Below are 20,166 nucleotides of genomic sequence, written 5' to 3'. Positions count from 1 at the left end.
AAAGAAAAATTTTAGGTTTCACAAAATAGATATCACAAGAAAATATCTCAAAGAGGATAATTGTAGATTAATACTATTAGAATTATAGAGTTTACTGTAATAATTCTTCACATAAAATTTGAATCAAAACCGATAAAATTTTACCACTATTTCTTTGTCTCTCTTTCCTCTCGCTGTGCGCTGCCGCCATTCTCTGCACGCTCGATCGCTGCCCTCTCTCACGTTCGCAACCCTCAATGTGCACGCCTCTTTTTTTGTTCTTTTCCTTTTAATTATTGATTTGGACTCAAAATCAATAATTAAAAGGAAATTTGGTGCCTTCTCCGAGAAATTTGGTGCCGTCATGCTCCTAAAGCTCGGTGAGGTTCCCACCCTCGTCGTCTCCTCCCCCGAAGCAGCCGCCGAGATCATGAAGACCCAGGACGTCAGCTTCGCCAGCAGGCCGATGATTTCGTCCGTCAGGATCATAGCGTACGGCGACAAGAGCCCCGCGTTCGCCTCCTACGGATCCTACTGGAGGGAAATAAGGAAAATGAGCATACTGGAACTGCTGAGCATCAAGCGAGTCCTGTCTTTTCGCTCGATCCGGGAAGAAGAGGTGCTCAATTTTGTTCGGTCCATGGATCTGTCGTCAAACAGTGGTTGCACCGTGAATCTCAGTGGCAAGTTCGCGCTGATGACCAATTACATAACCGCAAGTGTTAGTTTGGAAAATCAGACTTGTTATCTTTTATTGAAACTATAAATAAGGACATAAACTTTGAAGTCAGAGGCACCATAAGAAAAACCTAAGTGTTTGCTTTGGGTTTAAGTCCATACTCAGTCCAATAGTTTGGGCTTATAGTTAAAGTTTTTCTTGTTTAGTATTTTCAGGTGTTTTATAGCCTAGGAACATCTTCTTAAGGTATTTGTAATAGTCTCTTTTATAGTAGTGATTTGCTCATCTTTCGTCCGTGGATATAGGTCAAGGTTAATTGACCGAACCACGTAAATATGGTGTTCTTGTGCTTTTATTCTTTCCGCTTTATTGTCTTTGTCGGGTTACCAAAATTATCCTTTGGTAAATTTCCTGGGGCTAGCTCTAACAAACTGGTATCAGAGCCTGGTTTCGGGATCTTTTGGCAACAATGACAATATCAAAGATCGTTGTCGAGAAATTCAACAGAAATGTCAACTTCGGCATGTGGCAACTTAAGATGGAGGTCATTCTGGTTCAAGACGGAGTTGATTTGGCATTACAGGGGGCTGAGAACATTCCAGATGGTACGTCAATGGAAGATCTTGTGGGTATGGATAAGAAGGCCTGATCCAGCATTATTCTAAATCTCTCTGATGAGGTTTTACGGGAGGTAGTTATGGAGACTACGGCTAAGAGCATGTGGGATAAGCTTAAAGCCTTGTATATGAAGAGGACAGTAGAGAATCGTCTCTACTTAAAGCAGAGTTTGTATATGCTTTGGATGACTGAAGGTACATCTATACTTTCACATCTTGATAAGTTTGATTTTATTGTTATGGATTTGGAGAATAGATGCAAAAATTAATGATGAGGATAAGGCCCTATTAAATAATTTCGTATCAGGAAATTAAATCTGCACTAAAATCTAAGGAGCATATAGACAAAGATATCTCTGGGGAAAGTAGAGAGAATCAGGCTGAAGGTCTGGTTGTTAGGGGGAGAACAGATAAAAGGAAATTTGATAGTAGTATATCTAAATTTAGATCTAAATCCAGACATAGAAATTTGGAGTGCAGATATTATTATAAAATAGGGCACATTAAATTTGATTGCTTTAAATTGAAAAATAAATTAAAGCAAAAGGAAAAATTTGTTGAGAAAACTATTGAATCCGTTGAAGCTAGTGTAGTAACTGATGAGAATGTTGGAAATATTTTCTCTGCTATTGATGATAGGACGATGTCTAAAAATGAATGAATTTTAGATTATGGTTGTTCTTATCACATGTGTCCTAATAGGGATTTGTTTTCCACATATGAATCTTGTAATGGTGGAATTGTTTTGATGGGCAATAATGCAGCATGCGATGTTGTTGGTAGAGGAACAATCCGAATTAAAATGCATGATGGTATTGTGAGGACGCTCACTAATGTTAGACATGTTCCTGATTTAAAAAAGAATCTCATCTCTTTAGGCACTCTAGAGGCCCTTGGGTGTAAATACACAGCTGAAGGTGGAGTTATAAAAGTTTCTAGAAATGCCCTTGTTATTATGAAAGCTTGTAGGTCTGGTAGCTTGTATATTTTGCAGGGAACTACTGTCACAGGATCAGTTGTAGTCTCGTCATCATCATTGTCTGATTCTGACATCACCAAATTATGGCATATGCATTTGGGTCATATGAGTGAAAAAGGTTTGAGCATATTGAGCAAAAGGGGTCTACTTTGCAGACAAAGTACTGGGCCACTGGATTTTTGTGAACACTGCGTTTTTGGAAAGCAGAAAAGAGTCAGCTTCAATTCTCCGGCAGTTCACAAAACGAAAGGTACTATTGACTATATTCATTCAGACCTTTGGGGTCCAGCTCATGTTCAGTCTAAGGGTGGTGCCAGGTATATGTTGACTTTCATTGATGATTATTCCAGGAAAGTTTGGGTTTATTTTTTGAAGCATAAAAATGATGTTTTTCTAATATTTAAATAATAGAAGGCTTTGATTGAGAAGCAAACAAGTAAACAGATTAAGCGGCTTCGAACAGATAATAGCATGGAGTTTTGTGAATGTGACTTTAATGAATTTTACAAAAATGAAGGAATCGTTCGACATCGCACTGTTAGGATGACGCCTTAGCAAAATGGTGTGGCCGAACGTATGAACATAACACTTTTGGAGAGAGCAATGTGTATGATCTCAAATGCAGGGTTGACAAAGGACTTTTGGGCAGAGGCAATTAATATGGCCTGTTACTGCTAGTCATAGGTGCCCAGCAAGCCAATCACGTGAGTGATGGCACGTGTGACTTGATACAGAATCTTTTTGCTTATTATATTTTGGCGTATATCACTTTATAACTATTGCATAAATGCATATATATATCGTGATGTCCTTGGATTTGTGCAATGGGAATCGGATCGTGATGAGATCACGATAATGAGATCGATTCACCTTTAAACACATATCCTAAATAATCCCAGTCATAGGTTACTCGAGAGGGACATCGTGATAACCGGATAGACTGGTGTGCTGTATACCCGTCCATATGATAGATGCAGCTGGTCTCATAGCTGCTCATGTAGGGACACTAGGGATACAGTACAGGTGCTCATTGGAGAATGAGTTCACTGATTGATCCGCTTACGGAATGCTGGATGGTTGATGATGCCTTATTGTCAGACAGCAATTCCGTAGTCCTAGTGGTGTATCTGGTCCTTAGACTTGAGACACCAAGGATGTCCTGTATGAGTGCTCCACTCTTTGATACCAGACTTATAGGTTTGGCTGTCCCAGATCTAGTACAGTTGGTCATTGGGAGTGGTAGTCGACCTTACGAGAGCTATTGAGTGTCGATAGAGGATCATCCACTCTCGGCGTCATGAGAGGAATATCCCATGTGTTCTTGCTCAGACAAATCCCTGGCCAGGGTCATTCGGGTTGAGAGAGAAAGAGTTCTCCGGGAGAATCCGATTAGAGCGAGACTCGAGTAGAAACCGTATGGGTCTGACAACACCATGCTCGATATACGGTCTCTGGGATATTAGATGGATGAGGGACTATAGGTACATGGTAACTGAGGACAGACAGGTCCAATGGATTGGATTCCCCTGTATCGTCTGGGGACTACGGCGTAGTGGCCTAGTACGTCCGTAGTTGATGAGTCGAGTGAATTATTACATAGATAATAATTCACTGAGTTAGAAGGAGTTCTGACAGGTATGACTCACGGCCAGCTCGATATTGGGCCTAGAGGGTTACACACATATGGTAGGCATTGCGATGAGTAGAGGTTCAGATATGAGATATCCGACGGAGCCCTTGTCTTATTGGATGCATATCCAATACCCACTAGGGAATGACCCATTAGGGTTTGACACGGGATCTCTATAAATAGGAGGGATTCACAACCTCATAGGCTAGAGTCTTTGCTTGCCTTTCCTATTCTCCTCTCCCTCTCCACCTCAGAGGCCTGGAGTTTTTGGGAATCGGGGATTTTTTGTTTTCTTGTTCTTCCGCTACGCATATGATGTCGCCCCCATGATTTCCCAACAGTGGTATCAGAGCCAGGTTGTTCGTGCGAATGATTGGTTTTGAACTGCGTGTGTTGTGTTTAGGAAGAATATTGACGTCAAAATCGTTGAAGCAAAAGCGAGGAAGCGTAGCAACAGTTGCTGCCCTCGATCTACATACCTGCAGCCACCTGCAACAGCAGTCGCAACCGCAGCCAGGCAGCACAGCGCCGGCGCATGCGCAAGCGCTGTGCCTGCAGCAGCCGGCCGGCGGTCTGCTTGCAGCAGGCTTGCGGCCGGCGGGGCTGGCAGCCCGCGGGTAGAGGCGCCTGCGGCCGCTGACCCCGTGGGCAGAGGCGCTGCGGGGCAGCAGCGCGGGCTGAGGCACCGTAGGGCAGCGGCGCCTGTGGCCGTTGCTCCCACTGGCAAAAACCCCGCAGGGGCGACCGCTAGCGAGCAGAACCGCTCGCGGGCAGAACCGCCCGCGGAGGCGGCGGCACCCGGGGGGGTGCCCACCTGCAGCGGCAGCGCCCCAGCGGGCGTGCCGCCTGCAGGCGAGGGCATTGCCCTCGCCCTCGCCGCACAGGCCGCCGCCAGCAGGGTGGCGGCGGCGGTAGCAGCAAAGGGAATTAGGGTTTTAGGAAAAAAGGACAGTTTTGCCCCTGTGAATTTGAGAAATTCCAATTTCTATCTTTTGTCCAAATTACGAAAATACCCTTAGGAATTGAGAAATTCCCTACATGTCCCTGATTTCAGAAAAATATTAATTAATTAAAAGGTTTAGTTGATTATTATTTTTTATTATTATCTAGTAGTCCTACATGATGATGATTATTTATACATGTGATGTATGATGTGTGGACGGATGATCATGGACCGTGTGATGTGTGTACTTGTGATTATTATTATTGAGGTCTGCGAACCTTCATTATATTTCTCGTTTATTGTCGGGCCTGCGTGCCTATGATTAAGTTGTAATCACATGAGGAGGCGCAGCGGGAGCGTGGATGCGATAGCGGGACCCACGAGACGGACGATCGTGATGCATGGAGATGCATCAAGATTTCGACGGAACCAACGAGGACGAGATGGACGATCACAGGGCATGGAGATGCACCGTTGCACACATAGATCTTGATGTGAGTGATTAGGCCTACTGGCTCGGGCCTAATCATAGTAGGTTGTGGTCCATGATCATCTGATGTGAATGCTTATACACATACTAGATATGTATATATATTTGCATGCGATGTAGATATATATTAAATACGTATATATGTGACATGTCATATTAGGAGACCAAATTATAGAAACATCTCTCGATAATATTAAGTCGGTAAACGTGAGGCAATTAGATTGACCCACGTGGCCTTCCATCGTTATGAGTAGGAACCGATTCCCGGTGTAGGTTGAGTTGGTCGAGTCCCTCGAGACTCACCTATATCGCGATTCGCTATCTTGCTTACGACATAGAGATGTCACCGGTGACCTGAGGACATGGTATGCTTGGTCGAGTCCCTCGAGGGTATATCATCAAATCAGACTCATCTTGTAACGAAGGTGTTGACTTAACCGAGCATCATGGTTGGTCGAGTCCCTCGAGGCCATGGTGATTCGGAGGCCGAACAGGACGAGAATCACAAGGAGTTGTGATCGGCAAGAGTTGCCTACCTTTTAGGCTTAGTGTGATTGGTCGAGTCCCTCGAGGTTACACTAAGACGTTGATTGGATCCTGATCCCCACTAGAAGTCTGCTGGAGACTTCCGTTTCACGTGCTGAGGGTGTCGCGTGACTCGTTAGTAAAATAGTGGGAGCATATTAAGATAGAAGTCCATATCTTGATAGTTTATTTCTTGCAAAATCTGCCTGTTATTCATTTCTGCTACATCTTTATTTTCAGAAAATATCGCTTTCAAATCCCTTACGTGGCATACTTGATGTCAACCGCCTTACTGGTCCAAATTATACGGATTGGCTCCGTAACTTGAGAATTGTTCTCACATCGGAGAAAATCGTGTACGTCCTTGATACAGTGATGCCTACGCCCGAAGAAGGGGCAAGCGAGGATGAGATCGCTCGCTACGTGAAGTATATTGATGACTCCACTCTTGCTCAGTGCTATATGTTGGGCTCTATGACTCCAGAGTTACAGAGACAACATGAAAAGATGAATGCCAGATCCATTCTCCTACATGTCCGCAAATTGTTTGAGGAACAGGGAAGGACTCAACGATATGAGATATCCAAGAGCCTTTTCCGCGCTAGGATGACTGAGGGGACACTGGTTCAGAACCATGTCCTAAAGATGATTGAGTGGATAGAGAAACTCACAGGTCTAGGAATGGTCTTAGAGGATAACTTGTGTGTGGACATTGTGCTTCAGTCCCTACCAGATTCCTTTTCACAGTTCATAATGAATTTTAATATGAACAAGCTTGAGGTGACTCTCCCAGAGCTCCTCAATATGTTGAGGGAGGCAGAGAGTACTATTAAGAAAGAGAAGCCAGTTCTCTACACTAGTGAGACCAGAAAGAAAAGGAAAGCAGAAAGGTCTCTTAAGAAGGGAAAGGGCAAGGGCAAACAAGGTAAAGCAAAGGTTGCTAAGAAAGACCCAGCAAAGGACAAAGGCCAGTGCTTCCACTGTGGTAAAGATGGGCATTGGAAGAAAAACTGCAAAGAGTACCTTGCAGAAAGGGCGAAACAAAAGCTTGATGAAGCTTCAGGTACATTCATGATCAGTCTCCATTTGTCAGACTCTTATGATAACACATTGGTATTGGATACCGGTAGTGCTTATCATATATGCAATTCGTTGCAGGTTCTAGCAAGGCCTAGGAGACTACAGAAAGGCGAGATGGACCTCAAGATGGGTAATGGAGCAAAAGTTGCTGTATTAGCTGTTGGCGAGGTCGCCCTACATCTGCCTAGTGGAGCTTTTATTGCATTAGATGCATGTTATTTTGTTCCTTCTATTATCAAAAATATTATCTTCATTTCATGTTTAATAGTTAGTGGATATAAATTTGTTTTTGAGAACAATGGTTGTTCGATATTATTAGATGATAAGATCATCACGAAAGGAACATTGCATAATGGTTTATTTATGTTAGACACCACTCCACATATCATGAATGTAAATATGTCCAAAAGGAAACGAGATGAGTTGAACAGTGCATACCTGTGGTATTGTAGGCTAGGTCACATCCATGAAAGAAGGATTCAAAAGTTGCTAAATAATGGATATCTAGATCCATTCGACTATGTGTCATATACAACTTGTGAGCCTTGCATTCGTGGAAAAACTGATCAAATCTCCATTTAGTAGAACTGGAGAGAGAGCCAATGAGTTGTTGGAACTCATACATAGTGATGTATGTGGACCCATGTCAACTCATGCCATTGGAGGTTACTCCTACTTCATTACATTTACTGATGATTTCTCAAGGTATGGATATGTGTACTTAATGAAGTACAAGTCTGAGGCCTTTGAGAAATTCAGAGAGTATAAGAATGAGGTGGAGAACCAGACTGGAAAAAGTATCAAAACTCTTCGATTAGATCGAGGAGGTGAATACTTAAGTACAGAGTTTACTCAGTTCCTCAAGGACCATGAGATATTATCCCAATGGACACCTCCTTATACACCTCAGCTCAATGGTGTCTCTGAAAGGAGAAATCATATATTATTAGATATGGTACGGTCCATGATGAGTTTCGCTGACCTACCCATCTCATTCTGGGGATATGCCCTAGAAACCGCAGCTTACCTTCTGAACAGAGTTCCAACTAAGTCGGTAGTGTCTACACCATATGAGATATGGAAAGGGAAGAAGCCTGATCTTAAGGTTGTTAAGATCTGGGGCTGCCTTGCCCATGTTAGAAGACACAACCCCGATAAGTTAGAATCAAGGACAGAGCGATGCAAATTTGTGGGATACCCCAAGGAAACTTGTGGGTATTATTTCTATCATCACGAGGACCAAAAGGTCTTTGTAGCTAAGAGAGCAGTGTTCCTTGAGAAGGAACACATTCTTGACGGAGACAGTGGGAGAATGATAGAATTGAGCAAGGTTGGAGAACCAAGCTCAAGTACCACTCTACAGCCCGAGTCTGTTCAGGTACCTAATACACAAGTATCAACTTTATGCAGGTCTGATAGAGTATCCCATCCTCCTGAGAGATATGTGGGACATATTAGAGCAGAGGATGTAGAGGATATTGATCCTCAGACCTACGAGGAGGATATTATGAGTATAGACTCCGGGAAGTGGAAAGAAGCCATGAATTCTGAGATGGATTCTATGTACTCCAATAAGGTTTGGAACCTAGTTGATGCGCCCGAAGGTATTGTACCCATCGGTTGCAAGTGGATCTTTAAGAAAAAGATCGGAGTAGATGGAAAGATAGAGACCTATAAAGCAAGGCTAGTGGCTAAGGGGTATCGTCAAAGGCAAGGTGTTGACTACGACGAAACTTTCTCACCCGTAGCAATGCTAAAATCCATCAGAATTCTATTGGCTATTGCAGCACACTATGGTTATGAGATCTGGCAGATGGATGTGAAAACCGCATTCCTCAACGGGAACCTCGAGGAGGAGGTATATATGATGCAACCTAAGGGATTCGTGTCCAAGAACTGCTCAGATAAGGTGTGTAGGTTGCTTAGATCCATTTATGAACTAAAGCAAGCTTCCCGAAGTTGGAACATAAGATTTGATGAGGCAATCAGATCTTATGACTTCGTTAAGAACGAAGATGAGCCTTGTGTATACAGAAAGGTAAGTGGGAGCGCTATCACCTTTTTGGTGTTATATGTGGATGACATCCTCATCATTGGGAATGACATAGGAATGCTATCCACAGTAAAGGCTTGGTTATCTAGACACTTCTCCATGAAGGACTTAGGGGAAGCATCTTATATCTTGGAGATTAGAATCTATAGAGATAGATCCAAGAGGATGCTTGGCTTGTCCCAGTCCAGGTACATAGAAACTATTGTCAAAAGGTTTGACATGGAAAATTCCAAGAGAGGTCTCATACCGATGAGACATGGGATATCGCTTTCTACGAATATGTCCCCAAAGACTCCAGAAGAAAGGGCGAACATGGATATGATACCTTATGCCTCAGCAATAGGGTCTATCATGTATGCCATGCTATGTATTGGGCCTGATATAGCGCATGCTCTGAGTGTCACGAGCAGGTATCAGGCGGATCCAGGCTTGGAGCACTGGAAAGCAGTAAAGTGTATCCTTAAGTACTTGAGAAGGACTAAGAATCTTTTACTAGTATATGGAGGTAATAGCCTTAAGGTTGAAGGCTACACTGACTCAAGTTTTCAATCTGATGTCGATGATAGCAAGTCGAATTCAGGGTATGTGTACACCTTGAATGGAGGAGCAGTGTGCTGGAAGAGTTCCAAGCAAGATACCACTGCTGACTCGACCACAGAGGCGGAGTACATTGCTGCATCAAATGCAGCATAGGAGGGAGTCTGGGTGAAGAAGTTCATCACAGATTTGGGAGTCGATACAGATAGCGACAAGTCGACTTCCTTATATTGCGACAACTATGGGGTGATTACTCAAATAAGGGAACCCGGGTCTCATCAGAAGTGTTCTGAGGAGGTTCCAGCTTATAAGAGAGATCGTAACCCGAGGAGATGTAGTAGTGGAAAGAGTTATATCCGAAGATAACATTGCAGATCCACTGACAAAGCCATTGTCTCATTTTGTCTTTGAGCGTCACAGGGGTCTGATGGGGATCAGACACATAGGTGATTGGCTTTAGGTCAAGTGGGAGATTGCTAGTCATAGGTGCCCAGCAAGCCAATCACTTGAGTGATGGCACATGTGACTTGATACAGAATCTTTTTACTTATTATATTTTGGCGTATATCACTTTATAACTATTGCATAAATGCATATATCTCGTGATGTCCTTGGATTTGTGCAATGGGAATCGGATCGTGATGAGATCACGATAATGAGATCGATTCACCTTTAAACACATATCCTAAATAATCCCAGTCATAGGTTACTCGAGAGAGACATCGTGATAACCGGATAGACTGGTGTGCTGTATACCCGTCCATATGATAGATGCAGCTGGTCTCATAGCTGCTCGTGTAGGGACACTAAGGATACAGTACAGGTACTCATTGGAGAATGAGTTCACTGATTGATCCGCTTACGGAATGCTGGATGGTTGATGATGCCTTATTGTCAGACAGCGATTCCATAGTCCTAGTGGTGTATCTGGTCCTTAGACTTGAGACACCAAGGATGTCATGTATGAGTGCTCCACTCTTTGATACCAGACTTATAGGTTTGGCTGTCCCAGATCTAGTACAGCTGGTCATTGGGAGTGGTAGTCAACCTTACGAGGGCTATTGAGTGTCGATAGAGGATCATCCACTCTCGGCATCATGAGAGGAATATCCCATGTGTTCTTGCTCAGACAAATCCCTGGCCAGGGTCATTCGGGTTGAGAGAGAAAGAGTTCTCCGGGAGAATCCGATTAGAGCGAGACTCGAGTAGAAACCATATGGGTCTGACAACACCATGCTCGATATACGGTCTCTGAGATATTAGATGGATGAGGGACTATAGGTACATGGTAACTGAGGATAGACAGGTCCAATAGATTGGATTCCCCTGTATCGACTGGGGACTACGGCGTAGTGGCCTAGTACGTCCGTAGTCGATGAGTCGAGTGAATTATTATAGAGATAATAATTCACTGAGTTAGAAGGAATTCTGACAGGTATGACTCACGGCTAGCTCGATATTGGGCCTAGAGGGTCACACACATATGGTAGGCATTGCGATGAGTAGAGGTTCGGATATGAGATATCCGACGGAGCCCTTGTCTTATTGGATGCAGATCCAATACCCACTAGGGAAGGACCCATTAGGGTTTGACACGAGATCTCTATAAATAGGAGGGATTCACAGCCTCATAGGCTAGAGTCTTTGCTTGCCTTTCCTATTCTCCTCTCCCTCTCCACCTCAGAGGCCTGGAGTTTTGAGGAGGGTCGTCGCAACCCTGCTGTGTGGATCACCGCTAGAGAGGAGGACGCTTGACCTCCTTCACCCTCTCCTAAGGATCTGCAAGGAAACAGGGATATACGATCTCCCTAGGTAACACAATCTTTATACGCAGTTTTGTGTTTTGCGGATTTTTGCGCACCAATCTTCGCACGACGACAAACATCTTTTTGGGAATCGGGGATTTTTTGTTTTCTTGTTCTTCCGCTGCGCATATGATGTCGCCCCCATAATTTCCCAACAGTTACGTTGTCAACCGCGCTCCGTCTGCAGCACTTAACTTTAAAACTCCAGAGGAAGTTTGGTCAGGTACTCCTACTGATTACTCTGATTTAAAAATTTTTGGGTGTCCAGCATACATGCATGTAAATGAAGGAAAATTAGAGTCTCGAGCGAAAAAGTGTATTTTCCTTGGGTACGCTTTTGGGGTGAAAGGATACAGATTATGGTGTTCTGATCCCAAATCCCCAAAATTTATAATAAGTAGAGATGTTACTTTTGATGAATTATCTATGTTATCTTATAAAGAGGAATCTACTAGTTGTACAAATGATAGAGCGCAGAAGCAGGTGGAGCTTGAGATTGGTAGTTCTGATTCTTTTCAGTCGAACTCTTCTACTCAAAGAATGATAGTAGATGGTCCCGAGTCTACTAACGCAGATGATCCATAAGAAGAGCAATACTCCATAGCCAAGGATATACCACGAAGAGATATTCGACCACTACAAAGATATACAAATTTGGTTGCATATGCTTTATCTGTTGCAGAAGAAACAAGTGAAGTTGGTGAGCCTACTTCCTACTCAGATGTAGTTTCTTGTGATAATTCCGCTAAGTGGTTGATCGCGATGAATGAAGAAATTGAATCTCTCCATCGGAATAGAACTTGGGATTTTGTGAAGCCGCCTTCGGGTAAGAAAATTGTTGGATGCAAATGGGTCTTCAAAAAGAAGGAAGGTATTCCAGGGGTTGAAGATGCAAGGTACAAAGCACGATTGGTTGTAAAGGGCTATAGTCAGGTACATGGTGTTGATTTTAATGACGTATTTTCACCTGTTGTTAAACATAGCTCTATTCGTGTTTTGCTTGCTTTAGTTGCCATGTATGATTTGGAATTGGAGCAACTTGATGTTAAGACAGATTTCTTATATGGTGAACTTAACGAACAAATTTATATGGAGTAACCTCATGGATTTGAAGTTGATGGAAAAGAAGACCATGTTTGCTTATTAAAGAAATCCCTGTATGGATTGAAGCAGTCTCCAAGACAGTGGTATAAGAGGTTTGATTCTTTTATGTTGGGTCATGGTTACATAAGGAGCATATATGATAGTTGTGTCTATTTTCGGAAGTTAACTGATGGCTCTTTTGTGTATTTGTTGCTTTATGTTGATGATATGCTTATTGCAGCTAAGAATTTGTCAGAAATTCACACTTTGAAAATGCAGCTGAGTAGTGAATTTGAAATGAAAGATTTGGGAGCACCTAAGAAAATTCTTGGCATGGAGATCAAAAGAGATCGAGGAGTTGGAAAATTATTTTTGACTCAAAAAAATTACCTCAAGAAAGTCTTGATGAGGTTTGCCATGAAAAATGCTAAGCCAGTTAGTACTCCTCTTGCTAGCCATTTTCGGCTATCTGCTGCTCAATCACCACAGTCAGTTGAAGAGGAAGAATATATGGTGAAAGTTTCATATTCTAGTGCCATCGGTAGTATTATGTATGCAATAGTTTGTACTCGTCCAGATATTTCACAAGCAGTCAGTGTGGTTAGTAGATATATGTCTCACCCAGGTAAAATACATTGGCAGGCTGTGAAGTGGATTCTCAGATACTTACAAGGGACTTCAGATGCTTGTTTGGAGTTTGAGAAAAATCGTGACACTTTGGTTGGTTTCGTCGACTCTGATTATGCTGCGGATCTTGATAAACGAAGATCTTTGACAGGTTATGTTTTTTGCGTTGGCAGTTGTGCAGTTAGTTGGAAAGCTTCCTTACAACCTGTCGTGGCTTTATCTACTACAGAGGTAGAATATATGGCAGTGACAGAGGTGATTAAAGAAGTTTTATGGTTAAGAGGTTTGTCTAGCGAATTATGTCTGCATCAAGGTGTTGCTACAATTTACTATGATAGTCAAAGTGCTATTCATTTGACTAAAGACCATATGTATCATGAGAGGACGAAACACATTGATGTGAAGTTTCATTTTATTCGGGATATCATTGCTGAGGGAAAGGTCCTTGTTTAGAAAATTCATACAAAGGACAATCCTGCTGATATGCTTACGAAGCCTCTTTCGATTTACAAGTTCAAGCAGTGCTTGGACTTGGTTGGTGTTAATTGTTGGTGATTGCCCGTTGGGGCTTTTATGAAGAAAGTGGAGCAAGTTTTGTTGGGACATGCTAAGGTGTAGATTTGTTAGTTTAGCAAGTCCCATAGTCCCACATCGGGAAAACCAGACTTGTTATCTCCTATTGGAACTATAAATAAGGGCATGAGCTTTGAAGTCAGAGGCACCATAAGTGGCACCACAAGAAAAACCTAAGTGTTTGCTTTGGGTTTAAGTCCATACTCAGTTCAATAGTTTGAGTTTATAGTTAAAGTTTTTCTTGTTTAGTATTTTCGGGTGTTTTCTGGCCTAGGAACATCTTCCTAAGGCATTTGTAATAGTCTCTTTTATAGTAGTGATTTGCTCCTCTTTCGTTCGTGGATGTAGGTCAAGGTTAATTGACCGAACCACGTAAATTTGGTGTTCTTGTGCTTTTATTCTTTCCGCTTTATTGTCTTTGTCGGGTTGTCAAAATTACTCTTTGGTAAATTTTCTGGGGCTAGCTCTAACAGCAAGGGCTATCATCGGGAGGAAGTTCAAGTATCAGAAGCAGTTCCTGCAGGTGTTAAACCGAGGACTGGAGGCATCAGGAGGCTTCAGCTTGGCTGACCTATTCCCATCATCGTCGCTCGTTAGTCTGCTCAGTGGCATGTCTCTCAAGCTGCCAAGGTTACACCGCGAGATGGATGCTATCCTGAGCAGCATCATTCGGGAGCACAGAGAGAGGAACTCCACCGAGCAAGTGGAGGAGGACTTGGTCGATGTCTTACTCAAAGTCCAACGTGAAGGCAGCCTGCCATTCGCGTTCACAGACGTGGCCGTCAAAGCTATAATCTTGGTAAGCTTCCTAACTCTAATCTCACAGGACAACGACATCAGATTGTTTTAATTCCTGGTTCTCTTTTGGAATGGAAACGTGAAGGATCTATTTGGGGCGGGCGGCGAGACAACAGCAACAACACTGGAGTGGATCATATCGGAGCTGATGAGAAATCCAGGTGCGATGAAGAGGGTGCAACAGGAGGTGAGGGTGACCGTCGGAGGAAAGGGAAGGGTGAGGGAGGAGGACATCAACGAGATGAACTACCTGAGGATGATCATTAAGGAGACACTGAGGCTGCACCCTCCTCTTCCTCTGCTGCTCCCCCGAGAGTGCCAGGATCAGTCTGCCGTAGCCGGCGAAGGGACCCGTCACAATGGGTTCTTGCTCGATCGTGTCCTTGGGAGGAGGGACCCATCGTAGTGAGTTTTTGCTCGACTGCATCCGTAAGAGGAGGGACCCATCGTAGCGGGTTCTTGCTCGACCACATTCACGAGAGGAGGGACCCATTGTAGCAAGTTTTGGCTCGATTGCATGGGCGGGAGAAAGAACCCGTCGTAGCGGGTTCTTGCTCGACCATGTCCGCGGGAGGAGGGACCCATTACAGCGGGTTCTTGCTCGATCACGTTCGTGGGATGAGGGACTCGTCGCATTAGGTTAATGGCTGTGGGTGATGCTGTCGTGGGTGGTGCTTATTGTTGTCAAGGTACATTGCCTATGGTGCCAATTGGGCCATGATTCGTCCTCCCTTCTTCAGGGTTTGCATTGCTTGTGTCTTTTAATCATGAAGGGGGTCGTCAGCTGTTCTGAGGCAGGATCTGCTTAGGAGGTTGCACCCTTTTTCCGAGCCCTTGCTATCATCTGATGATTGGAGGCTCGTCTTCCGTGGTGGACTTCATTTTGGGTTTCGCATCGTCCCCAAACGAATTCGTATGAGCATTGCTTTGTTGAAGATGAGCCATTCTTATCGTCACCAAGCTTGTCCTGAGGTCTTTATATGGTGGAGCTTTTGTCATTGTATTACTAGCTTTTAGAGCTTTGCTTTGTTGTCACCCGCTAGGGCTCCCAGTGACCTCTGTATTGGTTGATATGGATTCTTATAATCCACAGGAGAGTGTCCCTCCCTTCCTAGAGCAATCAAGCTCGCAAGAGGTGGCTCAGAGAACTTGAGTGAGGGTCAACCTAGAGCCATCTACAGAATCTTCCGTCGGACCGATCCCACCGCTAGGGCTAGCTCCTTCTGTAGGTGGGGACGTCCTAGTGTGGTCTCATTAAAGGCCCAAGCATACTGAGAGGAGCGTTCCAGGGGCGGGTGTCCCTTCTTCGTTAGAGGAGGGTGTGGAGAGCTGCTCCTTCCGACGGAAGCAGGCCTAGAACTCCTGACGTGCCCTAGCCCATCATGGCGATTGGGACCTGGACCCTTATGTCAATTGGGTTCCTATCCCCCTGGGGATTTCATGGTCCTTGAGATGACTAACCATCCTCCTGCCACCCGAGGGGCTCCTCTCCCGGCTAGGTGGGAGGGGTTGACATAGGATGTGAGGTTGTGGGAGAGCAACGCGGTCGCGGGTGAGTATTATTGTCAGTCGCTTAGCCCGGTTTTGAGCAGGCTGATATACCAGGCCTCCATCGAGTCTCTGGTTGATCAGTGCTATCGCAACAAGGTCCTGGTAAGAGCTCATGTTTCCCAATCCTTCTTCCTCCTTGAAACCAATTCTGCTTTTTCTGTTTAGCACCATCATTATGTCACGAGCCTGGCTGATTGGGCGTGTGATGTTGGGATGCTGGTGAGCCAACTATCCCAAGCGAACGCAAGGCTCGCGATGTGGATGGCGGAGCTGAAGAGGGGCTCCGTGGCGACTAAAGCTCATGTTGGGAAGACAACCGGCCTATTGGGACAAGCCTAACAATAGCTAGAAGAAGCTAGGGAATGCTTGGCGAAGGCTAAGCAGTGCTTAGGAGACCTGCACTACAGATCTTTATGAGAGGATGACGGAGGTTAAGAGTCCTCCTCTTTAGCAATGATCCATACTATAGGGTTACAATGACACTCCTCAAAACTCCAGAACTGCTATCTGAGGTGGAGAGAGGGAAGAGAATATGAGAGGTAACCAAAAAGCTGTAGCTTATGAACCACTGATTCTCTCGTATTTATAGAGGTCTCATATCAACTTAACCCTAATGGATCCTGCCCTATTGGGTATTGGATCTCTATCCAACTACCCAAGTATATTAGATTAGTGGATCTATATCCAATAATCTCTCATGGGCTCTATTTGGATCTCATCCATAAGATCCAATAATTTAGGAGCTTATTAGATATCTAATAAGATAGGGGCTCCAGCGGATATCTCATATCCGAACCTCTACTCATCGCAATGCCCACCATATGTATGTGACCCTCTAGGCCCAATATCGAGTTGGCCGTAAGTCATACCTGTCAGAACTCCTTCTGGCTTAGTGAATTATTATCTCCATAATAATTCACTCGACTCATCGATTGCAGACATACTAGGCCACTATGCCGTAGTCTGCACACGATACAGGAGAATCCAGTCCATTGGACATGTCTGTCCTTAATTACCATGTACCTATAATCCCTCATACATCTAATATCCCAGAGATCATATATCGGTCATAGTGCTGTCAGACCCATACGGTTTCTACTCGAGTCTCACTCTAATCAGATTCTCCCAGAGAACTCCTTCTCTCTCAATCCGAATGACCCTTACCAGAGATTTGTTTGAGCAAGAACACATGAGATATTTCTCTCATGACACAGAGAGTGGATGATCCTCTATGAACATTCAATAGCCCTCGTAAGGTTGGCTACCACTCCCGATAACCGATTGTGCTAGATCTGAAATATCCAAACCTATAAGTCTGGTATCAAAGAGTGTACCACTCATACATGATATCCTTAGTGTCTTAAGTCTAAGGACCACCACTAGGACTACGGAATCATTGTCTGACAATAAGACATCATCAACTATCTAACATTCCGTAAGCGGATCAATCAGTGAACTCATTCTCTAATGAGCACCTGTACTATATCCCTAGTGTCCCCACACGAGCAGCTATGAGACCAACTACATCCATCATATGGACAGGTATACAGCACACCAGTTTATTCAGTTATCTCGATGTCCCTTTCGAATAATATAAGATCGAGATTATTTAGGATCTATGTTTAAAGGTGAATCGGTCTCATTATCGTGATCTTATCACGGTCTGATTCTTATTGTACAAATCTAAGGACATCACAATGTATACATTGTTAGGAAATCTTAAGGGGCGACATCACATGCGCTGCAGAAAAGCATAAAACAAAATCCCTAATTTCCTAAAGATATGTTTATCGTCTTGTGAAGATTGGTGTGTAAAAATCCGCAAAATAGAAAACTGCATATATTAAAGATTGTGTTACCTAGGGAGATCGTATATCTCTGAATCCTTGCAGATCTCTAGGAGAGGGTGAATGAGGTCAAGCGTCCTCCTCTCTAGCGGTGATCCATACAACAGGGTTGCGGCGATGCTCCTCAAAACTCCAAACCTGTTCTGAGGAGGAGAAAGGAAGGAGAATAGGAGAGGCAAACTAAAAAGACTCTACCTGAACCATTGATTCTCTCCTATTTATAGAGGTTCCTTATCAACTAAACCCTAATGGATCCTACCATATTGGGTATTGGATCTTCATCCAACATACCCAAGCCTATTAGATTAGTGGATCTCTATCCAATAATCTCTCATTGGCTCTTATTGGATCTCATACATAAGATCCAATAATTCAAGGACTTATTGGATATCTAATAAGATAGGGGCTCCGGCGGATATCTAACCTCTACTCATCGTAATGCCTATCATATGTGTGTGACCCTCTAGGCCCAATATCTAGTTAGCCGTGAGTCAGACCTGTCAGAACTCCTTCTGGCATAATGAATTATTATCTCTATAATAATTCACTCAACTCATCGATTGCGGACGTACTATGCCACTATGTCGCAGTCTCCAAATGATATAGGGGAATCCAATTCATTGGACCTATCTATCCTTAGTTATAATATATCTATAGTCTCTCATCCATATAATATCCCAGAGACCATATATTGGGCATAGTACTGTCAGACTCATACGATTTTTACTTGAGTCTCGCTCTAATAGGATTCTCCCGGAGAACTCTCTCTCTCAATCCAAATACCTTTAGCCAGGGATTTGTCTAAGCAAGAATACATGAGATATTACTCTCATGACACCGAGAGTGGATGATCCTTTATTGACACTCAATAGTCCTTGTAAAGTTGACTACCACTTCCGATGACTAGCTGTGCTAGATCTAGAACCTCTAGACCTATAAGTCCGACATCAAATAGTGGAGTACTCATATAGGATATCATTGATGTCTCAAGTCTAAGGACCAGATATACCACTGGGACTACGAAATCGTTGTCTGACAATAAGGCATCATCAACCATTCAGCATTCCGTAAATGGATCAATCAGTGAACTCATTCCTCAATGAGCACCTTTATTGTATCCCTAGTGTCGCCACATGAACACCTATGAGACCAGTTGCATCCATCATACGGATGGGTATACAGCATACCAGTCTGTCCGGTTATCTCGATGTCCCTCTCGAGTAACTTATGATCGGGATTATTTAGAGTCTGTGTTTAAAGGTGAATCAGTCTCATTATCGTGATCTCATTACGATCTGATTCTCATTGCACATATCCAAGGACATCACAATATATAAATTTGTTTATGCAACAATCAATATAAAGTGATAAAATACCTTAATATAATAAGCAAAGAGACTGTGTGTCAAGTCACACGTGTCATCACTAACGTGATTATCTTATAGGGCACCTATGATTAGTATACATGCGTTTATGCAACAATCAACATAAAATTATAAAATATCAAATAATAATAATAATAATTATTATTATTATGTCAAGTCACACATGTCATCTCTCACATGATTGACTTATAGGATACCTATGACTAGCACAGAAAGCGAAGAAGCTTCTAGAGGAGGAGCGAAGCAGCGACCGGGAGCTGAGAGCGATCACCACGTACAAGGAGTAAGAGAGATTCCATGGAGGACTACTAGGGATGGAGAGGGACTCTTACTGCTACGAGTACCTCGTTGCCCTCTAGCGCTTCCAAACTCAGCATCCTGAGTGGGCTGTGGAGGAAGACCTGTTTGCTCAATGGCCTGAAGATATGGAGGTGTCTTTGGGGCGAATCTCCGTCGATGATGGCTCTAGCTCTGGCTCTTCTTCCTCCTCCAGCTGATGCCCCCGTTTTTTTTTTTTTTTTTCTTTTTGTATGGAGCCTTAGGCTCGGGTCGTAGTCTGCATAGTAATGAGAATTTTTTTTGCTTTCGGCATTATGTGTTTGTTATTCCGACCGAGCGATGCTACAAGGATAAAATCTTTTCACGTTGCTGACATGCCAAGTTTAGCGGAAGGTTTTGCCTTCCATAGTTGCCAACTAGTAGATGCCTTCTCGGACCTTCTGTGTTATTCGGTAGAGGCCCTCCCATTGAGGCGCCAATTTCCCCCGAGAGAGGGTTGGGTCGCTCACCTCTGCTTTCCATAGGACTAGCTACCCGGCCTCGATTGGTTGTGGTCGAACTCGCCGATTATAAAGTCTGGCAATCACGTGTTTATACCTGAGTGCACGGAGGTGCGCTTTAGCTTCCACCGTAAGACGATCTCCATGGCGTGGAGGGGAAGAAGGGAACGAAAAGGAAGACTCACGTACCTCTGGCCTCACCCAAC

The 20,166-nt window shown here is 43.7% G+C and overlaps 1 protein-coding gene across 1 annotated transcript; it reads left to right on the top strand.

The window, feature by feature from the left end:
* The first annotated feature begins 343 nt into the window (after positions 1-343).
* Positions 344-15,428, top strand: LOC103975150 (germacrene A hydroxylase-like). Its single transcript, XM_065084565.1, has 3 exons — positions 344-698; positions 14,065-14,399; positions 14,484-15,428. Exons 1-3 carry the CDS (start codon positions 344-346, stop codon positions 14,802-14,804), a joined length of 1,011 nt encoding a protein of 336 aa, XP_064940637.1. The 3' UTR covers positions 14,805-15,428.
* Positions 15,429-20,166: the final 4,738 nt, after the last annotated feature.

The sequence above is a fragment of the Musa acuminata genome, chromosome BXJ1-9, assembly GCF_036884655.1.
Source record: "Musa acuminata AAA Group cultivar baxijiao chromosome BXJ1-9, Cavendish_Baxijiao_AAA, whole genome shotgun sequence".
In the NCBI taxonomy this organism is placed as follows: Eukaryota; Viridiplantae; Streptophyta; class Magnoliopsida; order Zingiberales; family Musaceae; genus Musa; species Musa acuminata.
Note: the sequence above shows the minus strand (reverse complement) of the source record. Positions and strands in the feature narration are given on the sequence as shown.